Here is a 15,518-nt window from a genome sequence, read left to right as displayed (position 1 = left end):
ACACACAAGACAGAACTGGCGCCAACTTCCAACTAAGTTTATTCACGGAAAAAAACACTTAATAACCACACGAGCAGGCAAACATAAAAGCAAAACATATACAAGCGGCGAAATAACAAAGGTACACGTGCCAAAAGGACCATGCAATGATTATAACGCTGATAATGAACCACTGAGAAAACTAATCTCTTCTTCCGACAGCGAGACAGATGGCTTGCTTATGGAGATATGACCCCTCTGCTTGATGTAATAAGCTTTGATGATTTCACGCTCTAACCTGGACGACACTTGCAGCTTTTGCAGTGAGTGGCCATGTGGCTGCCATAACCATTTTTTATAGCAATCTTGTGCTGCCTCACTCTTTTGTTAAAGCATTGACATGTCTGGCCGATATATTCCTGACCGCAGCTTAGAGGCAACACATACACAACGTCAGCAGTGCAATCAGTGGCACAGATTTGGTGATTCTTTTTCACTGCCTATCCTTTCTTACTTTGTTCAAGCTAGGTGCAAACGCGCAACAGCTTGCAAGGAGCAGATAGAACCACATTGACTTATACCTGCTGGCCACTTTCTTTAGATAGTGCGAAAGTGCAATGGCGCTGCAGTCCTGCCTTGTGTGTGTGTTGTCTGCGCTTTTTAGCACCTGTATGCTTTTTGCATAAACCATGTCATGTAACGCATTGTTATGCAGTGTTGGTTTAGTTTTATCATTGGCTTTCTCACTAAAAGTATTTGTAAGTGATGCGAGTGGCTCTAGTTTTTTAGTGAGCTTTTCTTTAGTGGCATAACTGGGGTTTAACTCTTCTTGCTATGTTTGACTATTGCTGTTCATGAGGATAGTCATATTTATTTATTTTATTGTCGCATGTCTGGGGCTTAACTTTTCTTGCTGTGTTTGGCCATTGCTGTTGATGATGGTAATAATATAATAGTCAGTTCTTAATTTGAATGGCACAAGTTTCTGTTACAACCTTGCAAGATTGACAAATAGATTGTGGTGCAGAGTTTGACTGCTGGCAGCAACACTTATAATTAAACTAAATTAAATGAAATGTGTGCATTTAAATTACACTAATTGCCTAATTTGTAGTAGAATTTTTTTTTGTAAACAAATTCTTTCTTACCCGGCATTAGCGATCAGGAAAATTTTTATGAAAATGAAAAATTATTTTCTCAGCTAGAGTATGCTTCCAACATTGACATAATGATGTATACACTTTCATTGAAATTTTGGGGAATGTGCGACCTTCACAATACTAGTATAGCTGAAAGAAAAGTGCACTGTGTTGGGCCATAGTGGGCCAACTACACATGCATCAACTGTGACTGTTTCTGTTTTCTCATTATAGAGGGCTGGAGAAATGACTGACAGCCAGAAAGAGCAGCAGTTTAACGACATTGAATTCACCCTGAAGCAAGTGTCCAGCTACTTTAAGGACCTGTTTAGCAAGTTTGTTCCCCAAGGTCATGCCATCATGGTGCTCCATAAGAAAAGACGACTTGGTCGGGCAAGTACTGATTAGTGAACCTGAAGAATGTATTGTGTGTTGTGAGGTACAGTGTAAAATTCTTGCTGGCTCAGGAGGGCTGACTGCCATAGCCTGTTTTCTCAAGTGATAAGGAAAGTGGCCATGGTGCTGGGGTACTGGATCACCAGGTTGTGGTCATTCTCTTGCTGAGTTGAGATCCGCTAATCCATGACTAGAAATGATAACCGTAAATTTCATTCCTTTCATCTGTGCGTACTCATTACCGTCATCATTCGTCTTTGTTCTCAGCAGCACACACTGGGTGTACTAGACTGTTCTTGCAATAAAGACACCCTTTCAAGTGGTGGTTCACAATACAGTCGAACCTGGATGTATTGAACTTAAAGGGGATCACGAAATAGTTCAATATATTGAGTGCTCCTTGCATCGACGTGCCACACGCCAGCACAATGGCAGGGCAATGCTCGTTGGGTGTTGATAGGCCTAACTAGCTTCACATCGAAGCCTCAGTGGACAGCTTGTTAGAAGTAGCAACCGCTTATCATGAGGTGCCTAAACCTACCACCTGTACGCTATAATTACAATCACCTAATAGCACTGAGGGACAGTTGGTTTCTGCAACGTCCTCGGCAGCAAACAACGCCAGGCGAGGTGCGCCGCTAGGCTTTGTTAGTTAGGTTGGCTTCATGGCAAGACAGCAATGTGGAACAAAAAATTAGTGCAAGACATTGAAAAGTACCCTCACCCAGTGTTCTCATCATCAAAAAGCTCACCCAATGTTCTCATCATCGCTAGGTTTCACAGCTCTATAGCGCTGCCAGCAGGTGCCTAAGGCCGTGCAGCAAACTCTTCTCTGCACTCTAAGTCATTGAAGAGCATCGTTAGGAGAAGCACCACTTGGAAGGGTGCGGTGCGCAGTTCGATACATCTAACGACCTACAAAATTGAAGCTCAATATGCCGCACCAATTTCCTGCACTTTTACACAGGATTTTCAAGGGGATAATCTCTTTATTAGATATTCATTGATTCATTCATTCATGGATGTTTTATTTTCCCCAAAGAAGTGGAAGGAGGCTGAGAGAAAAGCCGTGCATCTACGGCTTGAGAAATCCTCGGCCCCCTTATGGCTTACACAGCAGCAGAGTGAGAGACAAAAAAGGAACAAGAAAGAAAAAAAGTGACAAGCATTTAGAACTAAAAGAAGAAAAAAAAGGCAATATAATGCATATAAGACGCAACACTCAGCAAAAATAGCAAGATCAGTCAAATGTTTTTGAAGCCTATGTAAATTATTTTTTAAGATTTTGCATGAATAAAACAAAAGATGACATAATATAGAACTTGTTTTTGAAATTAAGCATGAAGAAAACTGTTGATGCATATTCACAGCGAAATATTGGCACATGGATGAAAGGGGCATACTGAATATTTTAATGCCTTCTTTTTCTTGAGCATAATCGTGGAGGAGTATTAAGGAGAATTTGTTGTCCATAGGTTGTGCGGCATTTGGGGACTTTCCACCATTCTCGAATTTGAGTGCTGTAAATAAGATTGTTAGGGCATAATTCTGTAATTTCATTGAAATTCGAACTCTGTCTCTGGATACTTAAACAGTGCTACCGACATAATTTGTACTCGTAGAAGTTGTTCAAGAATGTTTATAATTCGAAATATCCGGGTTTGAGATACACGGGCTGGACTGTTGATAAAATAAGAATAACAATAATAAGCCAATATCGTTACAATTAACTGAGGGAAATGCAAATGTACCTAAGCTAACATTGACAGTATCTTTTGGTGGTCTCGTGGTGATTTTTTTATTAGTATTATTATATTTGCTGATCTTCAAGCTACCCACAAAACTTATTTGTTTTCATGTTTTTTAGTGCCAGTGCCAGTATATCATAACAGTTGAGCCTTTCCTTTAAAAAATGCTATTTTGGATTTCATTCACAATGTGTATATAGTATGTTGAGAAAGCTGCATTCGGTGAGCCATAGCCTTCAGTTTGTTCCCTGTTCTAATTTTTGCATTCTTCATGTAGCACAGAAGATAAAAAAGATGTCTGTTCTTTAAAAACATACATATTGCACATTTAGAAAACGTGTCTTGCAATATTGATATAAATAACTTATAGTCACTTTCTCTTTTTCAGGGAAGGACCCATGGGGAAACATATGAAAGCATTGAATTCAAGGTTGTATTGGTTTTTCATTTCATACTTACTTCCTCATTTGTGAACATTGTGGTCCTCAGTAAAACTCATGAATATTGGGAAAGATTCAAGAAGAGCGCTGAGTCGGGCTGATCGGTCCATCTTGATGGAAACGGCAGAACAGCAGGAACCCACAAAACACAAGAAGGGCTACGCAGCGTGTTACAAACGTCTACAAAAGTGCATGGTAAGGTCTCGAAGAAATCTATTTTCAGATGTTCTGCAGACAATGAGGCAAAAAGAGGTGTTATATGCCTGGTAATGCTCCACCAAAAAAAGATCTAGAAAACTTCTTCATAAGAACTTTTGAAGAACACATTTAGGCATTTTAATTTTTTCTAAAATGGCGGCTTATATATGAAGCCTATAGACTCAAGATCAGTATGCTATATATTTAGAACCTTTTAAAATCAATCAGTGGGATTTCATTCGGTTTAGTAGTCATGCTTTTTTTAGAGCTGCAGATTTTGTTAGCTCAGATATGTGCAGTATAGCTTGAACTGCAAAGCGTAAAGGGCGCCCTATTACGTACGATACATCTGACGCGCACTCTATATTGCTCTTATTACTCTTATTGTATATTGACTTCGAAGAAGGAGCTTTTTGCAATGTTTATTGCGTGGACATTCCTGCTGCCCTAATGGCCGTGCTCAATTATTCTAAGTTAGTTGGCACTGAGTCATGTACATGACAATAGCTCAGTCGTCACTGATCACCGAAATAAAAGATGCATAAAAATTCATATGATTGGGCTTAGGTTCACTGCGGCGTTAGTTCACATCTACCGGCTGTTTGTGTCAAGTACTTGGACATACAGTACATGCAAAGATACGTTCAGAACAAACTGCTGTTAAAAAACCTCGCTAAAATGTTCCCAGATATATTTCTCGTCAGAGAAATTTTTAAAGGTTTGCATGGAAATCGTATATTTAGAGAAGTTTTTAAAATGTTGGTGAATAAACCTCTTTTGTCAGTATGTTTTTAAAACGTTTGTGAATAAAGCTCATTTGAAAGCATGTTATTAAAATGTTTGTGCATAAACCTCCATTGCTGAGATGTTTTTTAAATGTTTCAATCTAGAGTTAGGCGTTGCAAGATGTTTGGAGTTGTTTGAAGACATTTTACAGAATTCATGTGTTTCATGGGAACAGACAGGAAGAGGAGAGGTAGGCAGACGCTTGCACTGACTGGAAACCAACTAATTTTATTGTGACAGGGAAGGCAGCAGTATAAAGAAAACATGGCGAGCAAGGACACGAAGACACAGTTATCATTCGGGAAGTATCAGGAATGCGGAATCATTTGTGACGCTATATGCTACTTTCCAAATGTTGATTTCCAGGTTGTTGATACTTCCCGATTGATGATAGCTCCTAATTCATGATACTTCCCAATTTATGATTGTTCCTTTGTGTTTGCTCACCATGTTTCTTTTATACTGCTGTCTTCATTGTTGCAATGAATCATTCAGTTGCTAATCAGCACAAGTGTCTGTCTTATTCTCTCCCATCCCATCTGCTAGTGCTGTTCTGTTGTCTCCGTCATTGAAAAAGATGTCTGACTGACACACTGAAGGTGCCGACTAGGCAGGTTGGTGCTAAACTGAGTAAGCGCTGTGGTCTTATAGACAAGTTTACCAGCTGTTAAGCTTGACACACACATTCACACACTCTCTCTTGTCAAGAATTTGGTGTCCTCATAAGAAATCGCTCACAGATGTCGGAAAGTGCTGTGCATTTGGCAGGGTGTTAGATGTGTGGTGTAGAGCTTCTTCGTTCATATTAAGTGCTCTTATTAATGAACCACTTCAAGACCATGGCTCATGAGTAATACGTTGTTTAGGAGGAACTGCTTAATACTATGGTCAGACTAAGAAAAAGAATTGGAAAAAAAAAAAATCTGTCCCGACCCGTGTGCAGATGATGCAAGAAGGTGTCTCTTGGCAATGAGACAGGAGAGAGAGGTTTCAACAAATGATATGTGAGCAAGTTCGATCTTGTAGCCGAGGAGCGAGCACTTGTGGCACAGATATTTTAGGCCTGAAGTTCCCACTTTGCAGACTTTTCCTCTTTCCTTTTGTGCAGCCTAAACATTAGTCTTTTGGCAGACCAACGAAGCAGTATTAAAATTCTTGTGACAAGATCAGCACATTGTATGTAATATAGGTTATTAAGGAGTACTGAGCGAGAACAGGTGAGATTCAGGTGTTAGTGAGCTTTGTGCTTTATTCAGTGATTTTACAAAGATTTACAGTGATTTGTTCATTGTTGTTATTGAAAACAATAATAAGGGGCAGGCTAAAACAACAGACGCATCAGATACATAGCGCAGCTTTATACTTATAGCGTAGTGCTGCCTTATAGCCATAATCTTATGCTAGACAAGCATTACTGGCACTTGTCTCTAATTGCATTGAAGTGATCAGCATTGATTGTGCTGCCAAGTTATTTCTCTGAGCTTAACAATATGTTTGCTCATTTGAAGAGCCAAGCATAATTGATGAACACCTACTGCTTAGATAAGTGACGCATTCATTTGGTTCAAATATCTAAGAAAAAGCAATCGGCATAGCTTGGTTCCATATGTGTTCACAGCTCAGTGTTTTATGAGGCAGTCAAAAAAAAGCCTGGACAAATTTGGGAATTCAAAACTGCTAGTTTGGTGACTGCATTTTTGAAGTCTTCTTTGCTTCACTGGTCTTTTTTTTTTGCAACAGGCATCGTTCAGTGCACAAGGAGTTCTCCAGACTATCGAGTGCTTCTCTGGAGGTCAGCAGACGGTGGTGGCATTGTGCTTCATCTTGGCCCTGCAGAAATGTGATCCTGCCCCTTTCTACATTTTTGACGAGGTGGACGCTTGCTTAGATGCGCAGCATCGGCAGTGCCTCGCTGGTAGGTCCTTTCTCAATTTCTGGGGAGCAGAGTTTGTTGTGGTTTATGCATTCATAGTTTCTCGAGCAGGCAGACCAAGCTGCAGTACTGATGGGAAGTACAATGACTACAGCACAAGAAACAGTTGGTTTCTAGTGGGGAGGCAAATATGTAGAAAGGGAAGGGGACAGGTCACCCCCTCCCCTCTAAGCAAGAAATTTGACGTAGGAAAGCTATGGTGGACCCTATTTTTCACCAAAAGAGTCCCAAGAAATATACATGGTTCAAATGGAACCCCACCCACAGCTGTCATTTCAAAGAGTGACTCATAAATCCACCCGTTACTAGTCAGCAATCTTTGTCATTCCTGTATGGCCCACCAGTGATGTTTTTGTGGGTTCAAGATGTCCATGCTTCTCCCTAGGTGTTCCCAGTGACTTTGCTAGCTTGTACCAATTGATTCAGATCTGTGATGGCATTATTAGTATTTTGTGTCATATAAGTCTATCACACACTTGCTGCAGCATTCTATGCACATTTTATTCAAAACATCTGAGCTATTATTCACTGCTGAATGCTTGAAGGATGATGCTATAATGCACATATTTGAACACTTTGCACTGCATGTATATAGCATGCTAAAGGTTTTTGAAGCAGCATACAGAGCTATCTGCAGTCACAGTGCCAAAAGTGCCAAGGTTAGAGAAGCACATGCACTGCTGTTGCTCTAATACTGGGTGCTGCACAGCAATTGATTCTGCTGCTTTGGTTGGAAACATCTGGTCTGTGCAAATGCTTGTTAAGTGTGATTGGATTTGAAAGCTAAAAATAAAAACAACAAGCTTGCTATATCATACATGAACAGCAGCTGAGCCTAGTTTTGCAGTTGCTAAACTGCACTGGGAGTTAGTAGCTGTTTGGCTTCATAAGTTAATTTGCCCGGAAAGAGAGCACTTCCAACCCGAGATGAAGTAAAGAACTGTGAGTTCAAATCTGTGGCGCATAATGAAGGTCAATGGAGTGGATCATTTGTTTGGAATGCCTGAGCTCCCCAGCTGCCCTGCATGGCTGCATTAGGGTGGTACCATAAATATTGCAGCTATTGTGAAAATATGTGCCTGCAATGCTAGAATCATGGCAATGAGGCAAAATTAAGATGTCATTTCATTTCTCTGTGCTTTAAAATGTTACTCCGCATTATTTCTGTCATTGTGCGATGAGTGTGCAGGATAGGAAAAGTTAGAAAAGCATATATAATTGTGTCTATCTTCGACTCATCTTAAATAAACATTAGGGAGCAGGTGAACCTTGTTTGCTCTTAATGGGCTCATTTTTTTATTCCCTAATGCACTGTGTAATGTACTGTAATATAATGATTTTTCGTGATGATGATAATGAGCATTTATGGCACAAGGGCATCTTTGGACAAAAAGTGCCATACACGGTGTAATAGTTTTCACTGTATTATAGTTGCAGTATGAATTATCTGCAAACTTACTGCACCACATTGGTTTGTAGCAGTTGAGTTGCAAATTCTTATCCACTTGACCTTAAGTCGAAGCAGAACCTCTGGAAACTTCCTGTTTCATCTTTCCACTCATTAATGAGTGACTTTCTCTCCTTGAGCAGACGTGCTGGAAGAATTGAGTTCCACGAGCCAATTTATCTGCACAACATTTCGTCCAGAGTTGACATCTAAAGGCAAGGTTTTCAAGGTGACACAACATCAAGGAGTAAGAAATCATTTTCTCTGCATATCTTGCATGCCTCTGGAGTTGGCATGATGTTGCCTGCACATGTTGTAATATGTTCTACTACGTTCACCGACATTTTGGAACCACAGTAGACTCTCTTTAACACAGACTTGGAGGGACCATGCCATTTTGTTCATCTTATCAAAAGTTTGTTTTACCAAATATATATAAGCATGCTAAGTGTGTCAAAATATCTATTACATGAGAGGAGTGAATGAAATTACCTTGCAGTGATACTATAATTGCAAAGAGAGCATTATGTATGAAGTGAGCTGAATAGTGAGGGTACAAGAAAGCTCGTGTCATCCTACTCTAAAACAGCATTGTACAGTAATGTCTTTTTTTTTTCACCCTTTCTTTTCCTCTTCCTTCAGCAGTGACTACTATTTGTTTTTTTTTTCTTGCTTTTTGCTTTCTCAATGGCTTCAAGTGCACTGAAGGTGCCCAGCTAGCTACTCATGATATACAGACTCTCCGAAAGCACATGGCCTATCTTGTCCCACTCTTTTTAAAGTGCAGCAGTTATCAAGTATACTAGCAGGTGCTAGTATGCTAGCAGGTACCCATTGACGACTGGTACTTGATGCACCTGTCTCTGCACCTTGAAAACCCTTGCTGTAATGCCACAAAGGTTTAAAATTCGTCTTCCATCTAATTGTGTAAGTGCCAAGCTGACTTGTAGCTGTACTCTGTGCTTGCTCACTTTTTCGTCCTCTGGAGGCAATGCATGGCACGCGATACACGCAGGTCGATCTGATGGAGTCCTAAGCATGCCTTCCCTGCCTGTACCCAAAAGAATGTTTCTCCGCACACCTTTGTGTGCAGGCACGGGGAAGCTACCTTTAGAGGGTGACTTAAAGATGCGGGGAAGATTTCTTCCATGGAACGCGTTTTCTGGCGAGGAAGCGTTTTTTTTTTGTTTTTTTTCTTTCTCTAGCTTGCCTTGAGAGTACCTCGTGGAGGCTCCATGAGTACCATTGCACAGAGTCGCCGTGGGTCAGGTCACTGCTAAAGTTCGTCTTAACCGATGGACACGCGAAAGAATTCCTCTTTAGCAGATTTTTTAATGCGACAACATTAGAAGCCTCACCAGGAAAAAAATGCAACTTTGGTCACATAATTCTTAGGAAAGGAAGCGACAACTATATGTTTCAATGTATCTCCACTGCATCTGTGTCGCCACCTCTAGACACCTTCCGGGAAACATGAAATCACAACCTGGATAACCCAAAGATATTTCTGGTTGTGTGCAGACAGATGTGCAGAAGTCCGCAAACACAACCATGAAAGAATGACACAGAACTCAACATAAAGGCACCGACAGCTTCTAATGATATCGTATTGCCAACACAATGTAATTAGGTCTCTGTGAACTTTTTTTTACATTGAGGCTGTGGGAAACCAACCAAACGTTCTCATATTGTTCGTCTTATCTGAGAATTCATCTTAGCTGAGTTTGTTGTAATGGGAGTCAACTAGTGTGTGTGAAAGTTGTCTGGAGTTGGGTAACATATTTCTTGATGCTCACACAAACATATTCTGACATTGTGCAAAGACTCACCAGTGTGGCAGGGATGCATGGCCATTCACACGGGGCATGATTGCAAACAGGAGTTGTACACTCCTAAAAGAATACATACGTAGTTCTGGTTTCTATACCTTTATTATGCAGTCAGCTTTCAGAGTGAATGCATTTTAGAGGCAGTAACCCGCGACTGTCACTCTTGGTTCATCCCAATAGTGGTCCGTACATGTGTGAGTGCGTGCTTACCACCAAGGGTAGAGTAGGTACAGTTGTAGAAAATGCTCCCCTCCCCATTTGGGATAAGGATTAGGAGGAGGCGTAAAACCTCACGGATCATGTGGCCTCTGAGGAAAGTTATTATGTGGTCATAAAAATGGTTTTGGAAGGTAGTGCTGTGATAAGCCCAAGTTTTTAAACGGCAGCTATATTTTTTGTTGTGACACAGTTGGGGAAGAAAGCCACATCATTTCATTTGGCCACGAGAAGAAGTAGTTGATACTTTTTTCTTTCTTACAAATGTGACATTGTTGAAATTCGGGCTTGTTGGTTCATACTTCGGAACAATAGCGCAACAGGACAAGGGGCCAAGAATGAGCAGACACAGAGAGTGCTACCAAGAATGAGCAGACACACAAAGCGCTTTGTGTGTCTACTCGTTTTTGGTCCCTTGTCCTGTTGAGCTATTGCTCTGAAAAGTGACATACCTCAAGTTTGGTGCCATAAAATAAGACAGAATGTACGCATTGCAGTGAGCAAGCTACATTGATATATTTTTATCCTTGCGTTTGCTTAGAGCACATTAGAACTTTTGCGGTGAGCTGTGCGATGTTTATGTAGGGCTGTGACAATCCTGATTTCAGGTAAGCAGCATTGCAGAAACAACACAGCAAGAAGCCCTGCAGCTCCTCCAGGCAAGGGAAGATTACTGAAAACCACACTGGAGTCACACCTACTGTCATGTTGTTCATATCGCCATCTAATGTTTCATTTTTGTTTCTTTCCATCTTGTATTCTTATATCTTGTAATCCTATATTTTTATGTCAAAGCAAAAGGTTTTTGCTTTGCTTACTTGCTTTCTTGTGTGTGCGTGTATGACAAGTGCCTGTTACAGCCGCCATGTTGGGTATGTGTATATACACTAGTATCCATTCTGTGATAACTGATGCTCTGCCCTTTATTTACTGGTGCTAGAAGCTGCAGCAGCTGCACCTACCACTGTATTTGTCCACTTAATTTATTTGCTGTAAAAATATATTCCTGTGCTGTTGATGTTTTAGCCGACAATTCAGCTTCTGCAATAGTTGTTAATGTTGATATGATTTCCGGCATTTTTTGCTTTCATGGCATTCATGCCAACGAGGAGGCTCTGTGTTTTAAGCAGTACTCTGGTATTCTAGTCGTTATGTCTTCAAACGGGTCATCTCTATGGATGTTGATATGTTAGGCAGCTTTTACCTCATGTTTTATAGCACTTTTATCCAGAAGTGTTATTTATTCAAAAGGCTTGTGTGTATTAATAGCCTTGAATCTTCAGCATGGCACCATGTTAGAGGTAAAAGAAAGCATAATGGGCATAAATGAATGCACACCCGTACAAAACATTAAAAGTGTGGTTGCTCAAGGAACAATAAAAAAGCAATAGTTTTTGTGCCAATCAGTGAAAAGCATAAAAGACACAAGTCATGTTTTGAACATATCAAACAGAACAAAAAAAGAACATATGATGTTCTTACATTTTGAGGAGCTCTTTGATGGCATGTATTACAGTGGTATTCTTCCTTCTTGTTTTAGGTTCTTAATTTTGCAGCACTTTAATGCTTTTTCATGGCAAGCACTTCTTATATAGGTGCCTGCATGTAACGTTTTTATTTTACATGTTTTTGCTTTCAAGTGGCGTGCACCTATGTGGCGTTCATATACATGCCCCTGTGTCATTCTTGCTTCACAAGCATCTGTTGCCTTTTAGTGACATGCACCAGTGTGGTGTTCATATGGCTGCTTTTACATGAAGTTTTAACTTTCAAGCATTTTATTCTTTTTGAATGAAATACACGGTGTTCATATGTCTGCACTTGTGATATGCAGTTTTTCAAGTTAGCTTTTTTCTTTTACAAGGTTTTAGTGCTTGTGAGTGACCTGCACTGATATGGTATTCATACACCAGCCCTTTTGTCAAGTTTTACTTTTATAAGATGTTACTGCTTTTCACTGTGATGCACTGATGTAGTTTTTCTGTGTCTGCCCTTATGTTAAGTTTTTACGTTCACAGCAATTGACACTACTCCCTGTAGAATAACTTTTGACTCTTGTTGTTTTTACTTTTGACTAATAAAGAAGCTGTGCATGGCTGAATTTCACTTTGCAGTTGTTTTTTTCTGGTATGTAGTCCTTCTTATTCTGCTTGCTGCTGCAAAGGTACTATTACTGATATTGACGTGTAGCTGCTGTTCATTTTGGTGGAAATGCTTGTTGTCATGGCTATGGTCACACTTTACAAAGGGCTCTCTATACGTCAAACAATACATGTGAAACTTTGACCTGGCTCCTGCCTACCATAGAGCTTCATGCCGACGCTGGTAAATGCAGCCTCTTTGAATGCCACTGTGTCATGAATGGACGATTTACTTTACTCTGCCAAGCATAACATAAAAGACTTCCACGCAGCCCCTTCAGTTGAAATTTTAAATCTTATCAAGGACACGTCCACAGTTTCCAATACAAGAGTGTCAGCTGCTAAACGGCTATAAAAAAAAAGGTATTTGAGCTTGGCTTTAAAATGCTTGCACTACTTAGAGTACAGACCACCGAGAGCATACATGTATTTTTACTTCTGTGCATTGCACAGAGTGCAGGAAGGTGGGACGGGTCACTAGTGGGAGAGGAGAGAGGGGGTAGGTATGGTCAACACCCTCCTATGGTTCCCGTTTCCCATTTGCAGACGGCGCCTTAGGTGTTGCTCCCTCGTGGTGATGGAAGAGTCGTGGGGGGGGGGGGGGGGGGGGGGGGAGTATTTTTCTTTGGGCACAGCACACAGTGAGTTCAGTGAAGGTACATCTGCCCTCAACACCCCATGAGGTTCGCCTGTGCCTGGTTTCTAGACCCTGGGGATAAAGAATCGGCAGCCTCATTGCCGGGGTTTCCAGAGTGCTCAGGCACCCAGATGAGCTCAGTGCTGCAGGAGGGGGGGCCAGTTCTGGGTCGGTATTTAGTAGGTGGCAGGGTGGACTCTGCCCCTAGCATAATTTAGCATTGCAGTTTTTGAATCACTGAGCATATAGGTGGCACTGAAGCTGCCGAGCGCAACAGCTATTTCTTGTGCTTCCTCTGGGTTAGTTCCTTGGGTAATTCTTTTATAATTGGAGAGGTATGCGAAGTGTACGCAACTGCTGCGGCTCCATGCTGGTCGCATGCAGCATCCACCCATATGGCGTTCTGCTCATCACCATATCGTTCATGAAGGGTCACTGCCCTGGCTTCCCATCGCTTGTGGTTTCAGTCGAGGTGCATGTTACGAGGAAGTGGTCGAATTCATTATCCTTTGACTAATTTCTTTGGGGAGAGCTTTTAGGAAGTTATGTGATCTTTATAACCTGCACTGACATCCCATAGCATACGGGCGCCTTTGCGTTTCGTCTCCATCGACACGTGGCCGCCGCGGTCAGAATCGAACCCGGAAACTGGATATCAATAGCCGAGCGCTCTAACCACTGAGCCACCACAACAGGGTGTTGACTGGATAAAACTGAAATGAAAATTGGTTTTTGGGGAAAGGCTAAAACTGCCGAGTGTGACAGTTTTGAACATAGTCTCCGATGACTAAATGAAAATTGGTTTTGGGGGAAGGAAATGGCACAGTATCTGCCTCACATATCAAGCCAGTGGACACCAAAACCGGGCTCCTGTAGGAGAAGGAATAAAGGAGGGATCGAAAGAAGAAAGAGGTGCTGTAGTGGAAGCCTCCGGAATAATTCAGACCACCTGGGGACCTTTAACGTGCGCTGACATCGCACAGCACATGGACACCTTAGCGTTTCACCTCCTTCAACTAAAAAGCTAGAATTTTCAATGTGCGAGCATTAGAGGGCGAATGCCACGCATGGTGGTGAAAATATTTTAATGAAATTGTTTAGGCGGTTGTAGCAGTGATTGGAGCTCTCAGTTCGGAACCCCATTGGCGTAGGCTGCTGTCCGGGCTCTTTCAATGAGAAAGTGGCGCGATATGTCAATGGATAGAAGCCCTCACTCTAAACCCTAATAAGCCTATATGAGAGTAAAAAAAGGAGGAAGCTGTCCTCTAGCGCACTTGCTTTAAGGGCCAGGTATGCTGCCCAAGTTCTGGAGTAGATTTCGCTAACTAAATACATGCAATGCTTTCTCTTGGCAAGTGAGATAAGTTCCCACTACAAAGCATAGTGACTTAATTGCAGTTAGCAATGGGACGAGGCTTTTAAACGTGGCACCGGAGGCCTTGAGTTTAGTAAATCGAGGATGTTGAAACCTCGGTTAAAATCTTCAAATGTGCTAGAGTTTCGCTTGTTTTAAAGGGAAAATTTGTTTCCATTGCCAACCGCAAATATTTCGTATTTTTAGTGATGGAAACCTACCCCAGGGCTTGGACAGCATACCCAGCTCCTTAAAGGGAGTGCGTACAGGACAACTTCCTCCCTTTTTATTGCTTTCGTGTTTAGAATGTAGGAGTGAAGCCTGGTCTACCGTGGCAGGTAAATTAATCATTGGCCGTGAGAGGTTGCCCGAGAAGAGCAACCTGGGTCTCACAAGCTCCACCGACGGCAGCACCTGCCATCGCAGGCACGCATTAGGTTTAACCAGAGCTAAACTATTGACAATTCTTAAAAGTGATAGCTTCAGTACGCCATGTAAAGCCAAGGTCACCGGGCCAAGCCCGAGCCGTTAATGGGCTACAGAAAGAGGTGTTTAAGCTTGGCTTTAAAATGCTTGCACTATGTAGGGTACAGGCCACCGAGCGTCCATGCCGCGTACGAGACCTGAGATTTGTTCGATCTAGCCGTGGTTTTCTGCACCGCCGGCACCGGTTCACGGTGCGCTGCACCAATGATTTGGGTGCAGCCGTGGTGTCGCTGTGGTGCAAGGAACCTTGGCACCGTCCGCGAAGGAGGTCCGGAAAAGTTGTGCACATGCAGACAGCTTTGAGCAGACGACGCGCAGACGACGTTAACATGCTTGTAAGTATTGCAGGTGATCTGAGGGAGGTCTTCGCTGTCATCGACGGGTCCTGTGATTTTGCGAGAAAATGCCGCTGAAATATACGCGAGAGCAGGTAACTTTCTGTGTTTTTTGTTGTACCTGCTACTTGTAAATAACACATAGCTAAGCCGTCCGTGTGCGTGCGAGTTCACACAAAACTTTTTTTTTTTTCAGACGGTGCAACAATGGTGTGTGGGCTGTTGGAAAAATACGGGCAGGGCGAATCGCGGGCGTGTTTTGCCGGCGCCGGTACCTCAGCCTGCTGCGCTAGGCAGCAGGCAGATGCTGCTGGTTCACTGCTGCCTGGACATTAATTCTGCTGCGGCTACGGGGATGCCGGGGCTCACGCAAAGCAGCGAGGCAGCTTTTAAACTGCTTATAAAGAGCCAAATGAGCGAGGCGGGCTCTCGACGGAAATTTGTGGGCGCCTCC

At 42.1% G+C, this 15,518-nt stretch overlaps 1 protein-coding gene across 11 annotated transcripts in view; it reads left to right on the top strand.

The window, feature by feature from the left end:
- Positions 1-12,212, top strand: part of LOC144128802 (structural maintenance of chromosomes protein 3-like) — a 98,538-nt gene extending 86,326 nt beyond the window's left edge. For 10 of the 11 annotated variants that reach the window (XM_077662522.1, XM_077662523.1, XM_077662521.1 and 7 more), the window contains 5 exons: positions 1,353-1,511; positions 3,651-3,692; positions 6,427-6,601; positions 8,210-8,313; positions 10,720-12,212. In XM_077662522.1, coding sequence (XP_077518648.1) covers positions 1,353-1,511; positions 3,651-3,692; positions 6,427-6,601; positions 8,210-8,313; positions 10,720-10,788 — 549 coding nt within the window. In that variant the 3' untranslated portion in view covers positions 10,789-12,212. The remainder of the gene's footprint in view (positions 1-1,352; positions 1,512-3,650; positions 3,693-6,426; positions 6,602-8,209; positions 8,314-10,719) is intronic. The other variant, XM_077662530.1, reaches the window with a different exon arrangement.
- Positions 12,213-15,518: the final 3,306 nt, after the last annotated feature.

The sequence above is a fragment of the Amblyomma americanum genome, chromosome 4 (genome assembly GCF_052857255.1).
Source record: "Amblyomma americanum isolate KBUSLIRL-KWMA chromosome 4, ASM5285725v1, whole genome shotgun sequence".
NCBI classification, from domain to species: Eukaryota; Metazoa; Arthropoda; class Arachnida; order Ixodida; family Ixodidae; genus Amblyomma; species Amblyomma americanum.
Note: the sequence above shows the minus strand (reverse complement) of the source record. Positions and strands in the feature narration are given on the sequence as shown.